This window comes from Phoxinus phoxinus (genome assembly GCF_949152265.1).
Source record: "Phoxinus phoxinus genome assembly, chromosome: 11".
In the NCBI taxonomy this organism is placed as follows: Eukaryota; Metazoa; Chordata; class Actinopteri; order Cypriniformes; family Leuciscidae; genus Phoxinus; species Phoxinus phoxinus.
In genome coordinates, this window is record NC_136886.1 from 33,328,657 (window position 1) to 33,352,019 (window position 23,363).

At 40.1% G+C, this 23,363-nt stretch overlaps 1 protein-coding gene across 10 annotated transcripts in view; it reads right to left on the reverse strand.

The window, feature by feature from the left end:
* The window catches only part of szt2 (SZT2 subunit of KICSTOR complex), a gene marked incomplete at its 3' end in the record, with an annotated part of 127,106 nt that overhangs the window by 27,776 nt on the left and 75,967 nt on the right, over window positions 1–23,363 (reverse strand). For 7 of the 10 annotated variants that reach the window (XM_079628594.1, XM_079628601.1, XM_079628600.1 and 4 more), the window contains 12 exons: window positions 22,485–22,676; window positions 20,668–20,870; window positions 20,309–20,475; window positions 18,689–18,786; window positions 17,280–17,412; window positions 16,981–17,108; window positions 14,305–14,352; window positions 11,373–11,494; window positions 9,378–9,560; window positions 3,254–3,518; window positions 2,357–2,436; window positions 986–1,111 (listed from right to left, as the gene is read on the reverse strand). In XM_079628594.1, coding sequence (XP_079484720.1) covers window positions 986–1,111; window positions 2,357–2,436; window positions 3,254–3,518; window positions 9,378–9,560; window positions 11,373–11,494; window positions 14,305–14,352; window positions 16,981–17,108; window positions 17,280–17,412; window positions 18,689–18,786; window positions 20,309–20,475; window positions 20,668–20,870; window positions 22,485–22,676 — 1,745 coding nt within the window. The remainder of the gene's footprint in view (window positions 1–985; window positions 1,112–2,356; window positions 2,437–3,253; window positions 3,519–9,377; window positions 9,561–11,372; window positions 11,495–14,304; window positions 14,353–16,980; window positions 17,109–17,279; window positions 17,413–18,688; window positions 18,787–20,308; window positions 20,476–20,667; window positions 20,871–22,484; window positions 22,677–23,363) is intronic. The other 3 variants (XM_079628602.1, XM_079628596.1, XM_079628595.1) reach the window with 1 other exon arrangement.

Sequence of the window (23,363 nt, forward strand, 5' to 3'; positions counted from 1 at the left end):
CATAATCAAGATTACTCTGGTGCTACACTGATTATCATGCCTGACACATGTACTTACATAGAGGCTGATATTTTGTTGTTTATAAAGCAAATGATGTCTCACTGCATAAAAGATTGGTTTGGTCATCCTTATGGTCAGGGATTTGAACAGAACCCTAACCCTAAGGCCGGTGACACACTGGATGCGTGGCGTAAGCGTCTCCGCTGCGTGGCATGTCCGTTTTTTATTTCGGCTCCCATGTTAACAGGTTAGAGCTTGCACATTGCTTGCGTGACATGCGCGTCTCAGGCGCGGCTTGAGCCGCGCGGGAAACGCTTGCATGCTAGAAATAGAACCAACGCCTATTTTTCACGCGACGCGCAAGCGTGTTGGAAGCGTTTTCAGGCAAAATATAATAGGAAAATATGTTTATATGTCATTTTGTACACAAATACATATTAATTAATGACATTTTGATGTTTGAAAGTCTATAGGTTGACATAAATTCAGATATAAATGTAATTTAAAAAATAAAAAAATATCGATTTTCAAATATTGCACCTGTCAAACATAGTCTATTTTGCCGTCAATACTGTTGACGGTGTCCTTTATCAGTAGGCTTTATATGTATGCTTAACATGAAGTATAGCCTTCCACAACTTCCAACAAATTTTTCGGATTTTGGAAGGTGTAGGTGTGTGAAAAAAGTTGAAATTGTTGTCGTGAAGACAAGGGCCTGGTCTGTCGGCGGCCTCCCTCTGTCACCTAAAGCAGCAGCAGCGCGCCAGCGCCGCGTCAGGCACGGTACTGGTGTGTACGGACAGAAAACGCGACGCAGCCGCCACGCAACAGAAACGCCACGCTCACGCCACGCATCCAGTGTGTCACCGGCCTAAGTCAGGCTCCAAAATGATTGGAAGAGGAAGAGGGAGAGAGAGAGAGAGAGAGAGAGAGAGAGAGAGAGAGAGAGAGAGAGAGAGAGAGAGAGAGAGAGAGAGAGAGAGACCTTCATCTGTGGCTGTGGCACCTGCTCCTCTTGAATCTGCTTCCTGAACACGGGGTCGAAGAGCAGCGGAGTGGCGCAGTAATGGACCAGTCGAGAGGACTGCTTCAGTGTGTCCAGATCCGCGACCTGTGCTCAGACACACACCACACACACACACACACACACACAGCAAGAGGGTTACCAGGTTTAAACCTAGAGTTTCTTTATTTGAAGCAACAGCTGTTTTCATATAGGTCAAGTGTGATCAATTTCAACGCTTAAATACATTTCATCCGAGTTTAATAAGCAGAGATGTATAGTCCTGGGGTCAGAAAGTAAAAGTCCTGCCATATGTTTATTCCACCCATGAACTCAGCCAGCTGATCACACTAATTAGTTCTCTCTCCTGGCTGAAAAAACTGCTAATTAGCAAATCCATGAGATTGGAACAAAATACTGAGGAGGACTTTTACTTTCTGAACCTGGACTTTACACCTCTGGAGACAACTATGCGTCACTTATAGGTTGAGTAGTCCTAAAAAAAATGTATGTTGCCTTCAAAGCACTGAACTGTTAGTTTGAACATAATGACTAGTTCAACACATTGACAATGGTGTGTGCTTGATAAATTTATGATCAGGTTACACTGTGAATATACACTACCATTCAAAGGTCTGAGGTCGGGAAGAGTCTCTTCTGCTCACCAAGTCTGCATTTATTTGATCAAAAATACAGTAAAAAGAATAAAATCTGGCAGTGATCCTTCAGAAATCATTTTAATATGTTGATTTGTTGCTCAAGAAACAGTTCTGATTACTATCAATGTTGATAATGGCTTTAATCGTTTTTCTTTTTCGGGATTCTTTGATAAATAGAAAGTTAAAAAGAACAGCATTTATTTGAAATGGACATCTTTTGTAACATTATAAATGTCTTTACTGTCTCTTTTGATCAATATAATGCATCTTTGGTGAATAAAAGCATTACGTTCTCACTGTATACAAATCTTATGGACACCAACCTTTGAAAGCTAGTGCACTTAGTGGTGACCTGCACAATAGTGTAAGCAGTATCATCTAATACTGTGGTCTGTGTGAAACAGTCAAAGGAAGTGAGATTACAGCGAATGGCAGAGACATCTCACACACTACAGAATCCCTTAATGTCCCCGCCACATCTCATTAAACCCAAGTGGGCCGTACATGCGCTCGCACACGGATCTGCATCTGTGCGCGTGAGGCAGAGGATCCGCACGCACTGAAATGAATCTGGACCCGATGAGCCGCTGAGAAAATCATGTTCTGAGAGCGTGATGGAAAATACCGATCACACACGATCACCCACATTGTGTGTGCAAATATTAATGTCTGCACTGAGTATGTATGAACTCACAGAGATGGGCATGTTGGATTGAGCTGACCGCTGCTGCCACGTCACAAACAAATTCTCAATCTTCATTTGTCTCTCCAGCTCTGGAAAACAAAAGAGACATTTTGAAATAAATCACTAGCCCTTCCTGTGTCTGAGGTTCATTATTTAAAGGGGTGGTTGAGTATGATTTCACTTTTCTAACTTTAGTTAGTGTGTAATGTTGCTGTTTGATCATAAACAACATCTGCAAAGTTACAACGCTCAAAGTTCAAAGCAAAGAAAGATATTTGCTTTTAAAGAAATTGCTTTTTATGGACTACAACAAACGGCTGGTAGGAACTACAGGACATTCCTCCCGGGTAAGTGACATCAATAACCCTAAAATTTACATAAACCCCGCCCCCGGGAATGCGATTTATAGATTATCATGACAGAATATGCCAATCAATGACTAAAAGATAACTACATAAATACATAAGCTACATAAATTCATCAACTAACCATTCAGAAATGTCCTGTTGCTTCTACATGTTGTCATTCTTGAGTCTCTCCATAAAAGGCTAAAAGTTATAAAAAAATTTAAGTGCATGTCTGTGTGAGGTAATCGAAGCTGCTAAGAACGAGCTATTGTAGCTCCGCCCCCTGTGCCGGGAGCAGCAGCTCATTTGCATTTAAAGGGACAGACACAAAAACAGTGCGTTTTTGCTCACCCTCAAAAAGTGACATTTTTAACATGCTTTATTCAATTATCTGTGGGGTATTTTGAGCTAAGACTTCTTAAATACACACTCTGGGGACATCAAAGACTTATTTTACATCTTGTGAAAAGGGCATTAAGCAACAGTCATGTCTCTAGGTGTGTCCATTAGGTCTGTATGGCAGCTTCTGTCAGTTGTGGATGTGTTGATATGTTTGTACCTCTGCGCTCAGCTGCTTTGACCTCCAGAAGATGGGCTCCGTGGCGAGCGACTATATCTGCTCCGTCCTGATTGGTCAGTGGCCTCCCGGTGTTCACGTCTCTCAGAGCTTCATCAAAGGGCACGAGCTCTCCGGGGAAGGCCAGAGGAGGAAGAACACGCGCAGAGCTGCCCAACCGGCCCTGATCTTTACTCGCGGCCGGAGGAACCGGACTCCTCAACAGCGCATCCGCCTCGATCGTGGAGCTCAGGAAGGGGTTGGGCTCCTGTAAGCAAGTAAATCAATTAGATAGATAGATAGATAGATAGATAGATAGATAGATAGATAGATAGATAGATAGATAGATAGATAGATAGATAGATAGATAGATAGATAGATAAATAAAGGGAGAAAGGAAGGAAGGAAGGAAGGAAGGAAGGGAGGAAGGAAGAAAGGAAGAAAGGAAAAAAGCAGGAAGAAAGGAATGGAGGGAGGAAGGAAGGGAGGACGAAAGGAAGGAAGAAAAAAAGGAGGAAGAAAGGAATGGAGGGAGGACAAAAGGAAGGAAGAAAGAAAGAAAGAATGAAAGAAAGGAAGGAAGGGAGGAAGAAAGAAAGAAAGAAAGAAAGAAAGAAATAAAGGAAGGAAGGAAGGAAGGAAGGGAGAAAGAAAGAAAGAAAGAAAGAAAGAAAGAAAGGAAGTAAGGAAGGAAGGACGAAAGGAAGAAAGAAAGAGAGGAAGGAAGGAAGGAAGGGAGGACGAAATGAAGAAAGAAAGAAAGAAAGGAAGGAAGGGAGGGAGGAAGAAAGGAAGGGAGGACGAAAGGAAGAAAGGAAGGAAGAAAGGAAGGAAGGAAGGAAGGGAGGACGAAAGGAAGAAAGAAAGGAAGGGAGGAAGAAAGGAAGGAAGGAAAGGAGGAAGAAAGGAAGGAAGAAAAAAAGGAGGAAGAAAGGAATGGAGGGAGGACAAAAGGAAGGAAGGAAGAAAGAAAGAAAGAAAGAAAGAAAGAAAGGAAGGAAGGGAGGAAGAAAGAAAGAAAGAAAGGAAGGGAGGAAGAAAGAAAGAACGAAAGGAAGGAAGGAAGGGAGAGAGGAAGAAAGGAAGGGAGGATGAAAGGAAGGAAGGGAGGAAGAAAGAAAGGAAGAAAGGAAGGAAGAAAGGGAGGGAGGAAGGAAGGAAGGAAGGAAGAAAGAAAGAAAGAAAGAAAGGAAGGAAGGAAGGAAGAAAGGAAGGAAGGAAGGAAGGAAGAAAGGAAGGAAGGAAGGAAGAAAGAAAGAAAGAAAGGAAGGAAGAAAGAAAGAAAGAAAGAAAGAAAGGAAGGAAGGAAGAAAGGAAGGAAGGAAGAAAGGAAGGAAGGAAGGAAGAAAGAAAGGAAGAAAGAAAGAAAGGAAGGAAGAAAGAAAGGAAGGAAGGAAGGAAGGAAGAAAGGAAGGAAGGAAGGAAGGAAGGAAGAAAGAAAGAAAGAAAGAAAGAAAGAAAGAAAGAAAGAAAGAAAGAAAGAAAGAAAGAAAGAAAGGAAGGAAGGAAGAAAGAAAGGAAGAAAGGAAGGGAGGAAGAAAGAAAGGAAGGAAGGAAGAAAGGGAGGAAGAAAGGAAGGGAGGGAGAAAGAAAGGGAGGAAGAAAGGAAGGGAGGAAGAAAGAAAGGAAGGAAGGAAGGAAGAAAGGGAGGGAGGGAGGGAGGGAGGGAGGGAGAAAGAAAGGGAGGAAGAAAGGAAGAAAGGAAGGGAGGGAGGGAGGGAGGGAGAAAGAAAGGGAGGAAGAAAGGAAGGAAGGAAGGAAGGAAAAAAGGAGGAAGAAAGGAAGGAAAGAAGCTACCGTAATTAAATAAAAACTGAATGTGTGAATGTAAAGCAGCATTGGTGGTTTATAGAGCGGACTCCTCCTGCTGCAGGGAGAGCGCGAGACTCTGTTCTTCACTCTTCACGTTCTTTCATATCAGTGATTTCAAAGCTCAACTCTCATAACCCTTCAGAAACTCACTCACAGATTCTGATTTTTGATGTTGCTCGCCTTCAAACTTCCCAGGGATGGGCCGTGTGAGTTCATCAGCTCAGTTCATCAGTATTAAACCCGCTGAGACGCAGAGAACGTGCCAGCGTGAGGCCTTTCCTTCAGACCACCCAATTAACACACTCCTGTGCGGCTGATCTCTGCCACGAGAGCCACAGGAACACATCAGCTCATAAAGTCCTCGTCTCTCTTCTTGTGGGAACTTTTGGGTGAGTTAGTGTTTGGAAGACTAGTTAAAGTCCTCTAGGGCGAGTTGGAGGCTTTTCTAAAAGAAGCTCGACCAGATGTCTCATGATGGCGGATGCTCATGTAGCCGACGGGCCAATAAGCTGGACTTGAGTGCCTGAACTCCGACCCCTGGGACTCTGACAGATGATTGGCGGTTAGGGCAAATTTTCTGCTTTGTCGGATCAGCCTTCTGTTAGCACTCATTAAAAGTGTGGAACCACTGACAAGGAAATAAAAGAGTTCTGTCCTTCACTTTTTAGGAAACTGTAGATGTTCTGTGCATTTGTGCGTCAATGTTGTGTGTCTGTGAATGTGTGTGTATGTGTGTGTGAGTGAGTCTGCAAGTGTGTGTCTAAGACTGTGTGTGTGTGTGTGTGTTGTGTGTCTGTGTGAGTCTGCGAGTGTGTGTATGTGTGTGTCTAAGACTGTGTGTGTGTGTTGTGTGTCTGTGAGTCTGCGAGTGTGTGTGTGTGTGTGTGTGTGTCTAAGAGTGGGTCTGTGAGTGAGTGTGTGTATGTGTGTTGTGTGAGTGTGTGTGTGTGTGTGTGTGTTTGTGTGAGTCTGCGTGTGTGTCTAAGACTGTGTGTGTGTGTGAGCGAGAGAGAGAGTGAGTGTGTGTGTGTGTGTGTGTGTGTGTGTGTGTGTTTGTGCGCGCACGTGTATGTGTGTCTGTGAGTGTGTCTGTGAGTGTGTGTGTGTGTGTGTGTGTGTGTGTGTGTCCAAGAGTGTGTCTGTGAGTGTGTGTTGTGTGTATTGTGTGTCTAAATGCATGTATGACCTTGAGAAATCTATAAATAATCCCAAATATTAAATACAAATATTTGAATGTAAATGAATTTAATTAAAGAGTGCAATTCTCTCAACTGACAGAACTGACCCTTTTCTGAGCTCTGCCGCCTCGGTGACTGTTGCTAACGCAGTCAAGCTTCCCTTTATGTGAACTAATCATCATGATTATAGAAACTATTGGATATTATTCTTGCATGGATTTAATTGTGACATTGCAATGTATTTTTACTTGCTAAAAGGGTTAGATTGCACAGACATGTGATTTTTGAAAGTGATCACATTAGTGTAAGTGAATAGAAATGTTTCCTATTGTACACAATGGTACTCTTTAGTTACTATTACTGCATATTTACTGTTACTATATACTGCAATCCCCTGAATCAAAACATATGCATGTGTTCTTACTGATAGTCTGATTTGGGGACGAGGGAGACGGTTTAAATTCATATCAAGATTCATTTAAAGATTTGTAAAAAGGAAGAGAATAATATTTGCAACCTCTCGGTTTACCATATTTGCATAATTTCCATCAAATTTAGTTCAAAGCCATCCAAACACAGATCATTTATAGACTCACAAGAGGAAATGGCATATGGAAACCGTTTCTAAAGTAGGACTGGTCAGAGGAGCTTAGTGAAGACTCAATTTGGCAGATTTTACCTAAAAATCAGATAACATTTTTTAAAATCTTTGTTGTCTCTTTCTCACATACATATACACAAAGGTCCAAAAAAGAGAGAGATTTGACTGGACTGACTATAAAGGGATCAAACGAAGAGTGAACACTGAGGATCTCTGTGGATCTGTCCCTCATCCTGTTTCCTCAAGGACAGACACAGACGAATGATGAACAAAGTGATATCACACCGGCCTCAGAAGAGTCTCTGCCAGCGCAAACTGCCAGACTAAACTCCAGACAGTCTCGCCCGCTGGAACCAGCAACGGCTCCGGACGTCAGGAGATAAACAGCGTCTGCTGGAAACTTCAGATCTGAAGGAACGCTGTTTATTCTCCAGAAGAATCTCTACGGGTTTGTATTTATACACACACACACAGCATCGGTTTAAATAAGACATTTTCTAGACTTTATTCGTTTTCCCTGAAGTTCACTCATAATGTTGCGGTCAAGGTTGTAAAAAAGGGTAATCATTCAGTTTTAGTTGATCAGATGTAGTCTGATTAACAAGTACAGGAGCTTTTGACTTTTCATCTTTTAATGAATCAGTCAAAAACTCACATATTACCATTCTGAATCAATCTTGAAATCTGACTTATATTACCTGCAAGTTATCATTAAAGTGATGTTCATCTGTAAATAATAAACCCTGTAAATAATAAAATGTATCTATTCCTCCATCCGTCCATCTATCCATCCATCCATCAGCCCATCTATCTATCAGTTCATCAATCCATCTATCTATCTATCTATCTATCTATCTATCTATCTATCTATCTATCTATCTATCTATCTATCTATCTATCTATCTATCTATCTATCTATCTATCCATCCATCATCTATCTATCCATCCATCATCCATCCATCCATCCATCCATCCATCCATCCATCCATCCATCCATCCATCCATCCATCCGCCAATCCATCCATCCATCCATCCATCCATCCATCCATCCATCCATCCATCCATCCGCCAATCCATCCATCCATCTGCCCATCCATCCATCCATCCATCCATCCATCCATCCATCTGCCAATCCATCCATCCATCCATCCATCCGCCAATCCATCCATCCATCCGCCAATCCATCCATCCATCCATCCATCCATCCATCCATCCATCCATCCATCCATCCATCCATCCATCCATCCATCCGCCAATCCATCTGCCAATCCATCCATCCATCCATCCATCCATCCATCCATCCATCCATCCATCCATCCATCCATCCGCCAATCCATCCGCCAATCCATCCATCCATCCATCCATCCATCCATCCATCCATCCATCCGCCAATCCATCTGCCAATCCATCCATCCATCCATCCATCCATCCATCCATCCATCCATCCATCTATATAATAAAATGCCCTTTTAAAATGTTATAAGAAATGTATGTATGCAGGCACATAACTGTCATAAGCAGTTACGATACAGGCCTTTAGGTTGAAAACAACAGTCTGCTTTCCAAAAATACATTCTGACATTTGGGGAAAAATCTTGACTAACAGCTGACAACTGAATCAATAACAGTGAACGCTGTGACTGAAGATTTCTGCTCTTTACTGACTTAACGAACAAACATGTTCTGCTGCATTAACTGTGAACAGCTAAAACACAGCGTGATTCAATCCAGTCTGTTCAAACGAGCCCGACTGTGCAGGAATAAACCGCTTTGGCAGCGCAGTGATGTTTAATTTCGGCCGGACCAGCGGTCTGGATTGTTTCCAGTTGTTTGGTGTTAACAGGTGTGCTAGAGTGATTACCGTCCTGCCCTGAGGATCTGACAGCTGTCCGTCACTGAGTGCGATATGTCAGACCGCCTCGGGGACCGCCGGAAACTGATGAGCTGCTTAAACCAACTCACTAGTGCTGTCTGTACCTTATTCTGTCCAAAAACACTGTTCTAAAAGCTCATCCGAACCAATGTCCAGCCATCCGTGACAGCTTACAGAGTGGGGGTTTGTTGAGAATGGCACATACTATCTAGTATGTTTGATGAAGGGAGTAAGGAGTGTGTACACTACCATTCAAAAAAAGTTCAGTGTCAGTATTTATATATAAAAAAAGAGAAAATATTTGCATAAAATCGCATTAAATTGATCAAAAGTGACGATAAAGTAATTTATGATGTTACAATTTTTATTTACATTTTTAATCATGATATCAGTCGTGAACTGTAAACATCCCTTGATTGACTTTGATATTTTTATTCTTAAAATCTGATTAAAAACACTAAATAACCATGTTTATTTGCAAGATTAGATAATTGGATGTCAGTGCCTGAAATAAACATGAATAATGAGATTATGTGGCAACAACACAGCAAATTACCATTCGAAATGTGTGTTTTTTCCATGTGCTGTTTGTAATGAATCGTTTGCAGTGTGCAGCATGCTAGTATTGCATTGAGAACACAGCCAGTGTGTTTGCATACTGACCTGTTTCAGATCCTCGTGTGTAGGTGTATCAGAGAAGCAGTAATGATGGAAAAGACCCATTTTCTGACTCAGGAGGCAGTTGACCACATGTGCGCGGGCGTTCTGCCAGTGCACCAGTCTGACCAGACCTTGATTCAGAGAGCCGCCCAGATCCACCGACCAGTTATACGCGTACAGAGTCACCTGTAAACATAAACACACCGGGCCTGTTTACAACTGGCCACTTCATGCGTTTTCTCAGATCGGATTTATCAAAACGATTCCATTTACACCTGTTCACATAAATGTGTTTTCCCAAAACGGATATAAATCCGATCTTCAATTCCCGTGCAATATGCTAATTTAATGGAGTTCACGCCACCGAAAGCAACAGATATGAGCTGTATTTTACTGATCATTAGCTAATTTCAAAATCAAAGACCAGTAAGAGAGAGCGGCAACAGCCCTGGTAAGATCATTTTGTTTCTTTACTTTTAATGATCATGATTGTGTGCTAAGCGTCTGCGACTTACTTTCACTTTGATTTGTGATAGTTTGCGCGTTGGCTTGATGAATAGATGCTCATCTGCATTGATGCGCGTTGCAGTAGCGTCATATATCTGACTATAACAAGACATATAGCCTATAACACGCTCTCACACGTTTATTTTTTAGCATTGTTGGGAGGAGTGCAATTTACATTATGTGGTTTCAACAACCAGATGCGTTTACACTTGTCCAGTTTTGTCTGGAAAGCGGCCCAGACCTCCTCCTGAAGTGGTTTGAGCGACCGGATTCAAATCCGTCTCAAATGCGTTCCCGAGGACATTTACACCTGGCCTTTTCACGATCGGATAGCTATCCAATCACAGAAAACGCATGAAGTGGCCAGGTGTAAACAGCCCCATAGAGATATAATATGAAACAGAAAGACAAGACCTCACAAATCCACCTAACCTAAGTCTGTTCACACTGAAAACGAAAATGCTGCATGACGTGACACAATCAGAGTTATAACATTTAATTGTTGATATGCAGCTATGAGGTGGACAAAGTAAAGACACTACTGGTCAAATATTACTCCGTTACAAGTAAAAGTTGTAAAGACCGATTTTTGTACTTAAGTAAAAGTACAGAAGTACTTGTTTTTAAAAGTATCAAAAGTAAAAAGTAAATGTCAATCCATTGTTTTATTATTGTTGCATTGTTGTGTGTGTAATACTTCTAGTACCTTATGCCTCTGAATTTATGCCTATACCTTCCCTCATATCAATCTCACATTTATTTCTAGAACACAGTTCCAGTAGTGGGATTGAATGTGAGATTGAATAAGTGCACTCAATAACGTCCACAATGGTTTAGGACATCCAAATGGCTGATCCCTCAAATAGTGCCATATTTAAAGTTTTTGGGCTTTTAGCCAATGCATTTTTAGCATGAATATGTTAGCCTTACTGTTATTTATAAGCTAGTGTGCTTCAAAACAATGACAAAATTCACATTTAGAAGAGCAAACCCAACGTGGAAAATGAAAATCAGGTTGATGTCAGAATCCAACGTCAGATTGACGTTAATCTCCAACGTTGGACAGACGTTGTATTGTGATTGAAAATGAAAATCGGGTTGATGTCAGAACGTCAGACTGACTGATGTTGGTTTCTGACGTCAACCCGACTTTCATTTCCAACCAAAATGCAACCCCTGCCACCAAAATCATCCCCTGACTGACGTCACTACTTTCTACTCGGGGACCTTGACAGAATTGTAGTGGAGTAAAAAGTACGATATTTGTCGTTCAAATGTAGTGAAGTTAAAGTAAAAGGTTTCTAGAAAAAAATAATACTCAAGTAATTGTACTTTGTTACTGTCCACCTCTGTGCATTTTGGACAAATAATATTTCACTGTAGGCAGCAAAATCCTGTTGCTTGTTAAGACAAAAAACATTTATGCAAGTTGTTGTTGTTATTGTGTGTTGCTAACGCATGTCACGGCTAGTTATATTCAACAGAACTGACCTTCTTATTGACAATGTGTATATACAGGAAGCGCTGGCGTGGAGCCACGCCCCTCACAGCCTGTCCCGGGCTCAGCCAATCACTGTGCTCCAAGGACTCGAACCGCTGCAAACCCTTATGAGCTTTAATAAAAGACAGAATTATGTGAGGTGGTGTTATTTGGGTAAAGAAATTTGAGTAGATAATAGACAAAGAGCAAGAAATAAAGATCTGATCATAATGTCACTTCTGAATGTATTCAGTTTATCTCTGAATAACAGCTATGGGGTAATTTTAGGGATCATTACATTTTTTTTTTTTATAAATGTAATGTAATTAATCTCTAATATTTTTTAAATACCAACATCAGAACGCATACTCATCTAGAAGTTAAAAAATATTCAGGTTTCAATGGTACAGTACAAGCTGAGATAAAAAATGATCTTGCATACATGCATAAATGAGTGAACCTTCAATTAGGAGCACTTTTATCTACTTGAACGCTTGAAAAAAGCTAATTCTTTCAATATGCGTAATTTATTTAAAAACATTTATTGTCCTGGAATAAAGATCTGTTCAACTATAAAGATTTTGGCAATAAATGTGATGGGTAAGGACATCAGTAATTTGGATGGATGGATTGACGGATGGCTGGATGGATGGACTGATAGATGGACTGATGGATGGACTGATGGATGGATGGATGGATGGATAGAAGGACGGATGGACAGAAGGATGACAGATGGATGGACTGGATGGATAGACGGATGGATGGATGGATGGATGGACAGATGGATGGACAGATGGATGAATTAATGGATGGATGGACGGATGGATAGATGGACGGATGGATGGACGGATGAATGGATAGACGGATGGACGGATGAACGGATGGATGGACTGATGGATGGACTGATGGACGGACAAACGGATGGATGGATGATGGAGGGACTGATGGATGGACGGATGAATGGATAGACAGATGGACGGATGGATGGATGATGGATGGACTGATGGACGGATGAATGGATAGACGGATGGATGGATGATGGAGGGACTGATGGACAGATGGATGGATGGATGGACGGATGGATGGATGGACGGACGGATGAATGGATAGACGGATGGATGGACGGATGAATGGATAGACGGATGGATGAACGGATGGATGGATGATGGACGGACATACTGATGGATGGATGATGGAGGGACTGATGGACAGATGGAGGGACTGATGGACAGATGGAGGGACTGATGGACAGATGGAGGGACTGATGGACAGATGGAGGGACTGATGGGCAGATGGATGGACTGATGGATGGATGGACGGATGGATGGACAGATGGATGACAGGTAGATGGATGGATGGACTGATGAATGGACAGATGGATGGACGGACAGATAGATGGATGACAGGTAGATGGATGGACGGACGGACAGGTAGATGGATGGACGGACGGACAGGTAGATGGATGGATGGATGGATTTTTTTATGGTTTTGGTTAAAAGTACATTTCTCTAATGTTGAACCAGATTTCTTTGATTTCACAGAATTTCATTAAAGGCCGTGTTGCAGGTTAAATTTTTCAACGGATTTGTGCAATTTGCTTGTTGGTAATGAACATTTAAACTGTTATCAATTGTATTTTATGTTGTTGGGTATCACAAAACGGAATATAATACGAAAAAGTAGGTACTTTCTTACAGCGCCAACGATTCTCCTTTCCGCCACAATGCATTCCATGACGTCACCTTGGGGAGAGAGTTTACCAAAGCCCGCCTGGAGAGCGTTGAGAGTGACTAGAGAGACGAGTAGTAGACGAGAGTATACAGATAGCGCAGATTATAGAACATGATCATTGTCTATACAACACATCTATAGTCACCTATAACTGTTTAAGTTGGTTCATAAGACTTTGTGAAAAAAGTAAACAAACAATTAACATAGGCTACTCGTGCGTGCGGGCTTGAAGGGGACCATGATCCTGCCTGAGATGTGTCGTGTCTCGTGTGTATGCTATATCTTCAGCACAAACGGATTCAGGCAGCATGCATTCAGCATTCAGTCACATCTGGTCGCGGGGTGAGATCCTCGACTTACTGCCCTACACTACAGCACAAGCTTTCCAGCGCAGTTTCCACGGGACGGCACCGCCCGCACAAGCACCTGCCAAACACCGCGACAGACGCGCGGCGGCTACGTTTGCAACAACATTTTCACCGGAGGAAGAGAAACGCTTAGAAACGCCCATATAGCTAGCACGAAGCCTTCTATTTCTAGATGACAAGGACAAAGTTTACCAGTACTATGACAAAGGCTACCGGTAACGTTACTTATCTGAACTAACGTCATGATCACTGCCACTATAAAGAAAACGTTTATTTTTCACTCGGTGCTATTCAATGACAGTAAAAAAAAATATGTGTCGTTATCTCATTGCTGCGTTGCTAAATGATAGCAACTCACCAGGACACTTCACCAACTCTCCACTCATTCTGCTCGGACCATGCATTTCACTGGCTTTGACGGCCATCAGGCTACCTTTCCTCAACGTCTCCCCCACGTGACGTCATCACCGAATTGCGTGAAAAAAACGTTAATACCAAAAACTTAAAAAACTGGTATTTAAGACCATTTTTGAGACATTTTAAAAATGATATACATATCTTGAGTGATTTATGTACCCATTAATCGACAGTGGTGGTTAACCTGCAACATGGCCTTTAATTAATTAATGTGGGAAGTATGGTGATTATTTGAAAACACTTTTTTTTTTTGCCTTTTAAAGTTCTTAAAAATTAGAATCTTTCCAGGACACAAAAGTCCTATTTGAAGAATCACTCAAATATCCAGTCCCTGTTAGAGTGTGTCTTTGGTGTAATGGAGTGATTTGGAGGAAGGGCCCCTGTCGCAGTGAGGGCCACTAGGGGCCCCATAAGGGGCCAAACTTACGTGTGCACCTATTTAGTACTGGACTGTTCTCTTCATCTGAACTGTCTTCTGTGGGCAAACAGAGATGAGCACAAACAGCTTTGCAAAACGAGACAACTCTATGTTAATGAGGCATTAACACACATACATATTGTACATGCGCACACACACTCGCACACACACAGCTCTGCAAGAGACAACATAAGCGAAAGAATCTATGATAACAAAAAAGCAAGTAATCATTCATTAAACACTCGTAAGCTAAAAGAGATGTAAGAGATGAATACACTCAGCAATACTAAAAATTGACAAAAGTAAAAAGAAAACATTTATTTGCAAGATCAGCTGAACACAAGATGAAAACACAAAGCGCAGCGATGTAGTGAGAGACTCTAGTAGAAGAGATTGCGATGCATCTGAGCCCATGGTGAGAAAGCGGTTAAACTATAAAGAACAAGTGAAGTGAGTAACTTCAGCTTTGGATAGATGGTTTAATGTTATCAGAGAGAGAGAGTGGTTAGAAGCCAGGAGAACTGTTGACCACAGAATTCAGTAACGACCTTGCATTGCCTAGAGCCAGTTAAACTTCAGACAAATTAATGAGTATGATCTTAAAAGTTTCAGTTTCATGAAGCCTGAATGTCACAGAGAAATGTGTCGGTCATATATTACCCCAAAATCAAAAAAATAAATCTCGCTCAAAGACAATGAAGCATATTTTAGGGCCATTAAAACTTTTTTACATTGTGACAAAATTGAATGACAATTAAGCAAATTACCCCCTGTACTGAGCATTCTCATTAATGTAAAGTGAAAACATAATTCAATATTATTTGAATTGTAAAGCATAGCTGAAAAGTAGATTTGCAAGCATACTGAAAATCAAATCTAAATAATTTCAGGACTAAATATTACATATTTGTAGAATTTATTTTTAAATGACAAACTGATTCATTCATTTCTGGTAATACTGCAATTATATACATCTATATTAAACATAATAATTTATTTACTTATTTCAGTTTTTTCTGTCACATATGATACTATGATATGACACTTAAATGCCTTAAATTATCAGTTTATCACTTATGTAGCGCTTTTAACAATGTAGATTGTTTCAAAGCGGCTTTGCAATGAAGATGACTTGATTTGACTATTCTTTTTCTTTATAGAAATTATTTCCTGATTATTATTATTTTTAATTTTGAGGAGAAATATGACCCGATTAGAAGATAATTTTCTTGAGATTCAGCTGAATATATAATGCATTACAAAGGTTAATTTTATGCATTCCCAATGCCTGATAATTCACCTTGTAATCATTTATATGTTCTCATGAATGAGTGCAACCACAGTTAAATGACATCACTCACATCACTTTTTAGAGATTATAATGCACTATACCAAATGCATTATTTGTTATATTGGCACTTAAATTGTTATATTGGCACTTGTTAATGTTTTTTTACTAAATATTATATTGATTGTAACTGTGGTATTAATAATAAGCCTATTCATGAAAAAAAAAAAATTGCAATGTGCTTCTAGGACAGTTTCCTCCAACTCAAGTTCAACCTGTGTGTTAAATAATCTCGGAGGAGTGTAACCAAAAGCCCTATTCGGACAGGACTAAAGACTAGAGAAATGAGAGAATTAGAGAAATTCATGTTTCACTTACGCATGTGTGTTTATTATAAACAGACACTTCTATACACTCGTGAAGTTTACTTATAATAAACTAAAATTATATCAATAAATAATAAAGCAAAAATAGATATATGTCATACATCACGCACCAGGGCTTGTCCACAATTCTTGAATTTGAATTGATGTCAAAAACAGGATCTAGAATTACAATTCGGATTTGAATTAAAGAAAGCAGAATTGCAATTCAATAAAAATTCTAAGAAATTCATATTCCGTACATATTTTAAGTGAAGTGTTTAACAATGAAGCTTTACAGTATATGTCAGATATGATTGCATTATGCACTTTGTGTTATTTGATTACTTTGAAATGAAAATAACATTGGAACAAAACTAATTAAACAACATTGAGAGGGTAATTTATTTCAAGAATTTGATCATTATCTATATTTTAGAACAAAATGTATGCAGGGTTGAGGAGTGACTAGTTACGTGTAATGAAATTATGTTAATAAATTACTAAATGAATGTCAATGTATTTAGTTGTATTACTGAGGTAAAATGTGTAATTTATGTGTAGTTACTAAAAGGAAATTGCTTTGCATTGATAAAGTAATCCAAATAAAGTAATCCAAACCACATTTATAATGGGTAACTTATAACAGTAAGCAATTACATTTCCAAAGTAACCTTCCTAACTTTCTGTTGTGTGACTGTGTGGAATTTCTTTGAATTGCCATGAATTTAATTCCACTTCCTGTCATTCCTATTCAAATTCAAATTCAACTTCCTGTGGGGCGGAGTCTATTAAATTAAAATTCCAATTCATGAATTGAATGGAGGCCAATTCTGAAATTCAGAATTTTGCACAAGCCTGGCAAGCACACAAACTCCCAGTAATAAACACGGAAATGTTAGTCCTGTCTGAATTAGTACATGTAATCACAAACAGCGAGTGATAAGAATTTATTTAAACGTCATTTAGTAAACTAGTCCCGTCCGAATAGGGCTTAAAATGACATGATAATTGCTGACTGAACATCAGAGGTACCTTGTTCTGTGCTGCAATGCCATTGGCTGAAGTTGCGACCAATGAGAATGAAGCTCCTGGAGGTGGCAGGTGGTTGGCTGATGTGCTGGATGATTGACAGGGGGACATAGATGTCTCCCTGAGGACAGCTGCCGACACACACAGGAAACAGTTCATCGGTTTAAGCATAAACTGAATCGACAGAAACATCTGATGGCACATTGCACAACTATGCACCAAATGCTGAAGCAAACTAATCACATCATTTGAAACGCCTCTGGACAGTTCGGATGAATGCTTCGACCAGGACAGGAACGCACCTGCTTCTTTCGAACACTTTGACTATGGTGTCGCTGGCCAGTGAGCTGACTAGATTGACAATTTCTGAAAGGATGGAAGGCAGGAGGAAATGATGCGAGACTTCAGTTGAACAATGCTGGATGGACGGACAGCCTGCAAGACAACAAGAGAAAATGATTCTTTAATCAGGGAACTTTTTCTGTCTGCTAGGAATGATATGAAGAAAGAAATGTTCTGATTTTTCTAAACAATCTTTTTAGGTTTTGAATAGATTATAAATCACGTTTAAGGGATAGGTCACCCTGAAATTAAAATAAAATCATCATTTACTTGGTATTGTTCTAATGCAGTAAGCCGTTCTTTCTTTTACGGACCACAAAAGGAGAATAAAAATTGAAAAAAAATGTCCCGCTCACACTAGTTCATATAATGGCAGTGAACAGAAACCAGCACCAAGCTTAAAAAAAAGAAAGAAAGATGCAAAAGCATCACAGAATAATCCCATGTGACACATACCATATATCCCATGTGTTCTGGGTGTATAAGAAACCAAAATGTTATGTATTATTTAACAAAAATCCTGACTTTTTGCGTGAGACTCTATTAGTCTCTGACCAGAAAAAGCACACGAGTTGTGAAAAATCAAGATGAACAAAAACACAATGAAATGAAATACAATGCCTAGAAATCCCAAAGAAGTATGTGTGTACTTTCTTCACCTCACACTCACTTTCTTCCATCACAGTCAGATATCACGGACCAGAACTCTGGTTGTCAGATGACAGTCAGGGCCAGTTGATATTCACTGTCATTATATGGACGAGAGCGGACTGGACATTTTTAAAAATGTATCCTTTTGTGGTCCAAAACCCCCAAAAGAACAACTCCAGGGTGAGTAAATAAAGACTTAAGAAAGTTTAAAGTTGTAAAGTTCACCCTAAAATTAAAATTAACTTCTTTAATTAACATTTCCTAAATTATTAAGAGTGTTGACGGGTGAAATTGGCCTTTTTTGGGGCTTGTTGAAAATCCACTTTATAATAAATGTATAAAGAAAGTTCAAATCCAGGAAATTCGAATTTGTGCTTTTTCATAAGAACTTAAATTACAAATTGTGCATATAAAAGTGGTATTTAAAAAAGGAAAGATTTGGTATTTAAAATGTTTTGATTTTTTTTCATATCAAAGAATAGCTGTTCTCAATACTTATCTTATATACTTATTTATTTCGTTATTATTTGGTTGTAATGTAAATAAGAAGTGTATATGCACATTAATCAACCTGCCTGTGTTTAACCCATATATCAAATCTCATTTAAGTTTCAAATAGTTAAAAGCGCCCCTTCATGAAGAATGGCCAAGTTTATTACATCATTGTAAATTTGCACAATATTAAATAGAAAAGTATTACACGGATGTGGGAACTCACCCAGTTTGCTCATGAAGGTGACCCAGGGCAGGTACGTGGTCTGGTAGACGGTTTGAAGAGTGCCAGTATCACCTTCCTCCAGCTGGACTGCATGTCTCCTACAACACAAAGACATCCAGACACGTCTATAGGCATTTACGGATGATAATGGCTTTTGTTAGAGGTCATTTCAGCATTTACGTCTCTCAAGTTACTGCCATCTGAATCAGGAATGTCAGTATTCTCACACCACCCACCACCAATATCTACTGTATTCAGACAACACAAAAGGATGAGTGCTAATCTAATTACCATCCAAATTGGCATCTCAGAAATTGCCAGGAAGAACTGGCCAAAAATCATTAAGGAAATCTGATTATTATGATTTTTGCACAGTAATAAGAATTTGGGTATTTGGCAGAATGGAGGTGTTTCAGAGAACATATGTGACCAGTGCTGACAAAATAAGTGGCAATGAGCACATTTTAAAACATGAGTCACTATTAAAATGTATGTATGATTTGTTGGAATCAGGCACAAATGACTGAGCTACACCTGCTTGAAGTTGATAGAGTCCGTTTTTAAGCCAATTTTAAGAAAAATCAAGTTTTCTCAAGGTTTCAAAACAAAATCACCAAGCAACCATACCTTAAAATCCCCAGTAATAACACCAAATTTGGCACACACCAAGTCAAAACCAAATATCTACAGGTGAAACTCGAAAAATTTGAATATTGTGCAAAAGTTGATTTATTTCAGTAATTTAACTTAAATGGTGAAACTAATATATTATATAGACTCATTACATGCAAAGTGAGATATTTCAAGCCTTTATTTGTTATAATGTTGATGATTATGGCTTATAGCTTATGAAAACCCCAAATTCAAAATTACAATATTGTGAAAAACTTTTAAAAAAAATTCTACGGTCTCGTTTGCTTTTACGTTCTATTTTTGACTTTTTTGGCGACGATGTTTTCTTCTCCTGTGGCGCGGCATATGTATGGTCCATAATAACAATGCAATCCAGACTTTTAAACTTGCCGGTGCAGTTTCAAGCGCCTCTCACTGCTCTGCACCTGCGTTTCTGCTGGTTTCAGTCACGTCACGTGACTCGCTGGCTCTGAACGAAAACGCGTTGTGGAAACGCGTTGGCTTAGTACTTTTTGTCCCTCTCTGCTATCATAGTTTTGCAAGATGGCGGAACTTCATGGAAGCCTCCGTGGACCTACCCGTCCCATGTATATAAAGATAATAAATTCTTCATTTATAAGGATAATTGGCCGGGGTATTTGTACTCCATTGAGGACATATTTATGAATAAAAATATTGATTTTAGATAATAAAATACCTAAAAAGTTACTTATTGTCCCTTTAAGGAACACATTTTTGTGAAAAACTCAAATAAATTTTTCACTTGTTTTGCCTGTAGCACGAATTTATCCCGTGCGCATTCTGACTCCTTTTGCAGCACATGTCAAATATACTTTTTTTTTTTTCAGCTTTATATCAATTAACTTTACTAGTTTCAGTTTAAAATGACACACTGGGTCTGTTTTTTTGTCTTCCCATCTGAACATAAAGCTTGTGCAGATGTCATTTGAACAAACATAACCTTAGGAAACAAGCTGTGTTTTGTACCTCTGGGCCTGCTCTTGCTCGACTGCCATGGCTTTCTCATGGTTCCACTGCTGTTTGACACTCTCCGTCTTGTGTCTCCGTCTGCCCATCCGACTGTCCTCGGCACGCTCCGGTATGATGTCATCCGTTGTCTTTGGACTGCCAAGTTCAGAAGTTTCTGGTTTACTCTACCGAACACACACACACACACACACATCATAAGACAGATAACTGGCACCAGTCCAATCATTTCTCTAGCATTTATGCTTCATTGCACATCATGCTGACCATCAATGCAATTTTGAAGGCGTTGACAGTCGTAATTAATGAGAGCAATTTGCAGTTAATGAAGACAGCACATGCTGAGTGAGCACACGCACCAACATTTCCCAGAAGCTGCGGCGGGTGCTTTTGCCCGTGGGCGTGGTGGACTCGGGTGTGCTGGCGCCGGTGTTCGGGGTGGAACTGGGGGCAGATATGAGGGTGATGGGAGAGGGGCTGGTTCTGAGGCCGTGGGCTCCACTGGGCCGCCGATGGGTCTCCTTCACCTCTTTACTGTCGCACTGCAGAGGACTCAAGGGAACTGCAGTGACAAAACACTAAGGATCAGCAAAACCAGGACAAGTTCACATTGGTGAACGCTACCGTTCACAAGTTTGGGGTCAGTATGAATTTTTTATGTCTCTTCTGCTCACCAAGACTGCATTTATTTGATCAATAAAAATCTGTGAAATAGTATTACCATTTAAAATAATTGTTATAATTTATTCCTGTGATTGAAGCTGAATTTTCAGCATCATTACTCCAGTCTTCAGTGTCACAGAAATCCTTCTAATATGCTGATTTAAAACATTTATTATTATTACCAGTGTTGAAAACAGTTTTGCTGCTTCATTTTTTATTCCAGAATTCCGTCGATGGATAGAAAGACCAAAATAACCGCAATAATTTAAATCTTTTGTAACATTATAAATGTTTTTATTGTCACTTTTGATCAAACTAATTCGTCCTAGCTGAATAAAAGTATACTTTTTTATATATTTTTTATTGTACTGACATTCTTTTGAATGGAAGTGTATTGAGCAAAAAGTGTGACAGATAAAAAAAAAACTCAAATAAAAATAAAGAAAATAAGAACAAATAATCAAACTAAAAGCATCAGCACAAATAAATACAACAGAGCAAAGAGACAAATCAAATAAAGTGTTTTTTCAGGTAGGTCTAACATTAGTTTTCAGATACAGAAATTGAATTGAAAAGAGATCTAATGTAAAACAACATTGCATATAATCTTCACTGTATATCATAGATATATCTACTGTATATCTACTATGATATTAGACTACATAGCCTATAATAAAAGATCATGAATTTCAAACCTGAACCAAACGTATTTTTATTCAAAGATCAACAGTCTGTCATTAGTCTTTAGTCTGCCACAAAAAACAACATTAACATTGGGTTGGGGTTCCGGTACACCAGCCATGTCAACGAAACGAATGAATGAAAATTAGCTTATCAATGCATAACTAAATTCGCGCCGACGGTATCTTTGTAGAACTTCAAAAAAAGAAACAAAAAAGATGCTGCAGCCAATGAGCAGCCGGCAGGGCCTCAACCTCCACCGGCAGTTTTTAATGTTTTATCAGACACGAACTACTCAAGATTTTGCTTTAGTATAATTTTCGGGACAATGGACTTTATGCACAGCTGCACTACTTCCTGAACTTTAGCCAGCTCCTTTGTTTCCTGTCTGCCGTTATTGGACAAACTGATTAATCCAGGTGTGCCTGACCAACAACAGTAATCAGACACACCTAGATTAATCAGTTTGTCCAATAATGGCAGACAGGAAACAAAGGAGCTGGCTAAAGTTCAGGAAGTAGTGCAGCTGTGCATGAAGTCCATTAGGGCCGGATTCGGGATTCGGGACAACAGCTTAGATTTCGGGACTGTCCCGAATTTTTCGGGACGTCTGGTCACCCTAATCGCTTAAGACATATCGTTTGGATGTGTAGGATGTAGGACACTCGCCAAGATGGGCATGTTGACAATTTTTGTGTGAACTTGTCCGTTCAAGCGCAAGACTTCGGATGAGAGAACGCACTAATCTTCTCACAGATCGCGACTCCAAAATGACAAAAAAGCACATTAAAAGTAGTCCATGCAGCATATCACATGGGCATCAGCTCCTCACCTGTGCTTTCATCCCGCTGGGCGGCAGCAGGCAGACAGAACGTCTCCAGACATAACGGGTTGGGCAGCACGCGCATCTCCATGATGACGTCACCGAGGGCGTGGCGTAGGGCGGCCCTCAGCCTGTCCGTCAGCTGCAGCGGGCTGACGTTACCCTGCTCCCACACGTCGAAGCGCACACGCACCGCTGCTCCTGCGCACAGGGTCACACACATACATCATCACACGTGCATTTAAAGCAACACCAGAGCCTGTCTACTCTACGGAGAGCCTGGCCACTCCCTATTAAGTCCTGTTGTACCGAATTTTGGTTGTAGTTCCACCAGAGTTCCACTGGGGGCGATCACCCGAGTGTAAAATGAATGGGAGTCTATGGAGCTAGACGGCTAAATGTGTCTCTTTCAGCCGATTGCCATTGAGAAATCTCAGATTTGATTGTAGGTTTTGAAAGTTCAACATGGTTTATAGGTCGAAAGTTGAATGAACGAGTACTTATGTCCTTTTAATTTTTTTAAATTGTACTAGTCTTTTCTTCTCTATTGTGACGTATATCCAAGTGAAACGCTTCTGGAACAAGAACAAATGTGGGTGGGGCTTGAGTGTGTCTGTGAGGAATTCGCCTTTGGCTAAGCCACACCCTAGAATGTAGATTGACCAATCACAGCGCAGCCAAGAACGCGCTCCCACAGAGGGTCCGACAATTTTTCACAGCGCTCCATTGACTTTAACACAGGCGTCTCATATTTTTGGTCTTGGCAGGCTATTACCGTCGTAGTTTTATCAGAAATATGGTTAAACGTTGTGCCTGGGGCATTTGTAACACAGATACGCGTTTCCCAGAGAGGTTGGAGGGGGGTGTCCGGTTTTTCCCTTCCCAAAA